The following is a 2,034-nucleotide window of genomic DNA, read 5'->3' as shown; positions in this document are numbered from 1 at the left end:
CTCCATACTCACACCCCCAGACCGAGGTCGGACCCAGTCCACTGCCGTCGCCTCGTAAATCCAAGAATAATCCCCGACACGGCGGTTTCCTGCATAGGGTGGTTTTGTTTTACCGATGCTACTCGGGCAGACACTATGGTTTACAGCCACCACAAGCAACGACCTGCAAACCCTAAGTCTACCCAGAATGATGGAGAGTGGGAGGGAGGCGGGAGCGCCGGGAGGGACGAGGGCGGCCGCGGAGCCCTCCCGGGCCGGGCGTCCCCGGTCGTTCCCAGCCGAGCCCCGCCGTGCCCGCAGGGCTTGTTCGGCGGGCGCCAAGCGAGGGAGCGGGGGTGCCGGATCCCCCGCCCTTGGCGAGGGTGTGCAGGGGCTGGGAGGGGGTACACTGCTGCTCGGGGCAGGCGCGGGGGGAAGTAACGGGATCCCATTGCCCCGTCCCGGAGTGGCGGGCTTCACTGCCGGCAAAATTTGCACTTGATAATTTTCTTAAAAGCACTTTGGAAGTCTTTGTTGAAATAGGCATAGATAATGGGGTTGAGAAGGGAGTTGGAGTAGCCCAGCCAGTTGATGACTGCCCCCAGCCACTCGGGCATGTAGCACTTACTGTCACAAAAGGGCAGGACCAGGGCCACGATGAAGAACGGCAGCCAGCAGAGGATAAAGGTGCCCATAATGATGCCTAGGGTCTTGACAGTCTTCCTCTCCCGGGACAGAGCCATTCTGCGTTTGGCTTCCGTGTTCTTCTCGTTGCGCCTCTCGAAAGAGGGCGGTGGTGGGGAGCCGCACGCCTCGCTGGGCAGCGGCAGGTGAGTCTTGGAGGAACTGTTGCAGTGCTGGACCTCGATGATCTCCAGGGCGGTCCCGTCCCGGCCCTGCCGCACCGCGCCGTTGACACAAGCGCCGGGCTTGGGCTCTACAGTCCGCCGCCAGCCCTTGCCGGGTTCCCCGTTGCCTTTCTTCACGGTGGCCGGAGAGAGGGTGAGGCAGGTGTCGGCGATTTTTTTCTTCTCTGCTTTCTTTACTGTCTTGCGGATCCTAAAGCGTGCCGCCTTGAAGATGCGACCGTAGAGCACCAGCATGAGAAGAAGCGGAATGTAGAAGGCGCCGAAGGTGGAGTAGATGGTGTACCCGTGGTCCTTGCTGATGGTGCAGGCGTCGGGGTTCGAGCGGTCCTCCGGCGTCCTCCAGCCCAGCATGGGCGGGATGGATATCAAGAAGCCGATAAGCCAGGTCAGGCTGATGAGCACGGCCGCCCGCCGGGGAGTTCGCTTGTTCACATAGTCAATGGGGTCCGTGATGGCCCAGTACCTGTCCAAAGCGATGGCGCACAGGTGCAGGATAGACGAGGTGCAGCAAAGCACGTCCAGGGAGATGAAGATGTCGCAGGTGACCTGCCCCAGCGTCCACTTGTTCAGCACCTGGTAGAGGGCCGCCATGGGCAGCACCAGCACGGACACCATGAGGTCGGTGACGGCCAGCGAGCCGATCAAATAGTTGGCCACGGTTTGCAGGGAGCGCTCCAGGGCGATGGCTGCGATCACGCAGGCGTTGCCGCTCACGGCGCACAGGATAAGCGTGCCCAGGAGCAGGGAGGTCAGCACCTGGTAGCCTAGGGTCATCTCGGCGAGGCCGGGGCCGCTTGTCCCCTCGGGGGAGCGCGCTGGGGAGGTAGTATTGTTGGCCACATCCATGCCGGCGGGGGGTGGGGGGGTCGCTTCAGGAGACAGACATGGGAAGAGATGCCGGTCACTTGTGCGCTCCCCTGGCAGGACGCATCGGCGCCCCGTGCGGTTTCGCCACGCCGGGCACCCCCCGATCCACCACCCCTCCCTCCCCTATATAGCGCGGCGGGAGGCGGCCGAAGCTCGGAGGACGGCGGCTGGCGGAGCCGCCCCGCGCCCGCCCATCCCCGCCGCCCCTGCCCAGCGCGCAGCCCCGCACGGCGGGGACGGCCCTCCTGCCGCCGCTTGCCCAGTTCTGCCCCTCGCTCCGCCGCTCACCCGGGCTGCTCCCCCTTGCTCTGCCTCTCCT

General features: G+C 64.6%; 1 protein-coding gene across 1 annotated transcript; it reads right to left on the bottom strand.

Annotated features, from left to right (window-relative positions):
• Nucleotides 1-455: 455 nt before the first annotated feature.
• HTR1A (5-hydroxytryptamine receptor 1A) lies at nt 456-1,694 on the bottom strand. Its single transcript, XM_058824122.1, has one exon. It carries the CDS (start codon nt 1,692-1,694, stop codon nt 456-458), a length of 1,239 nt encoding a protein of 412 aa, XP_058680105.1.
• Between the last annotated feature and the right edge of the window lie 340 nt (nt 1,695-2,034).

This window comes from Ammospiza caudacuta, chromosome Z (genome assembly GCF_027887145.1).
Source record: "Ammospiza caudacuta isolate bAmmCau1 chromosome Z, bAmmCau1.pri, whole genome shotgun sequence".
Lineage (NCBI taxonomy): Eukaryota > Metazoa > Chordata > Aves > Passeriformes > Passerellidae > Ammospiza > Ammospiza caudacuta.
Note: the sequence above shows the minus strand (reverse complement) of the source record. Positions and strands in the feature narration are given on the sequence as shown.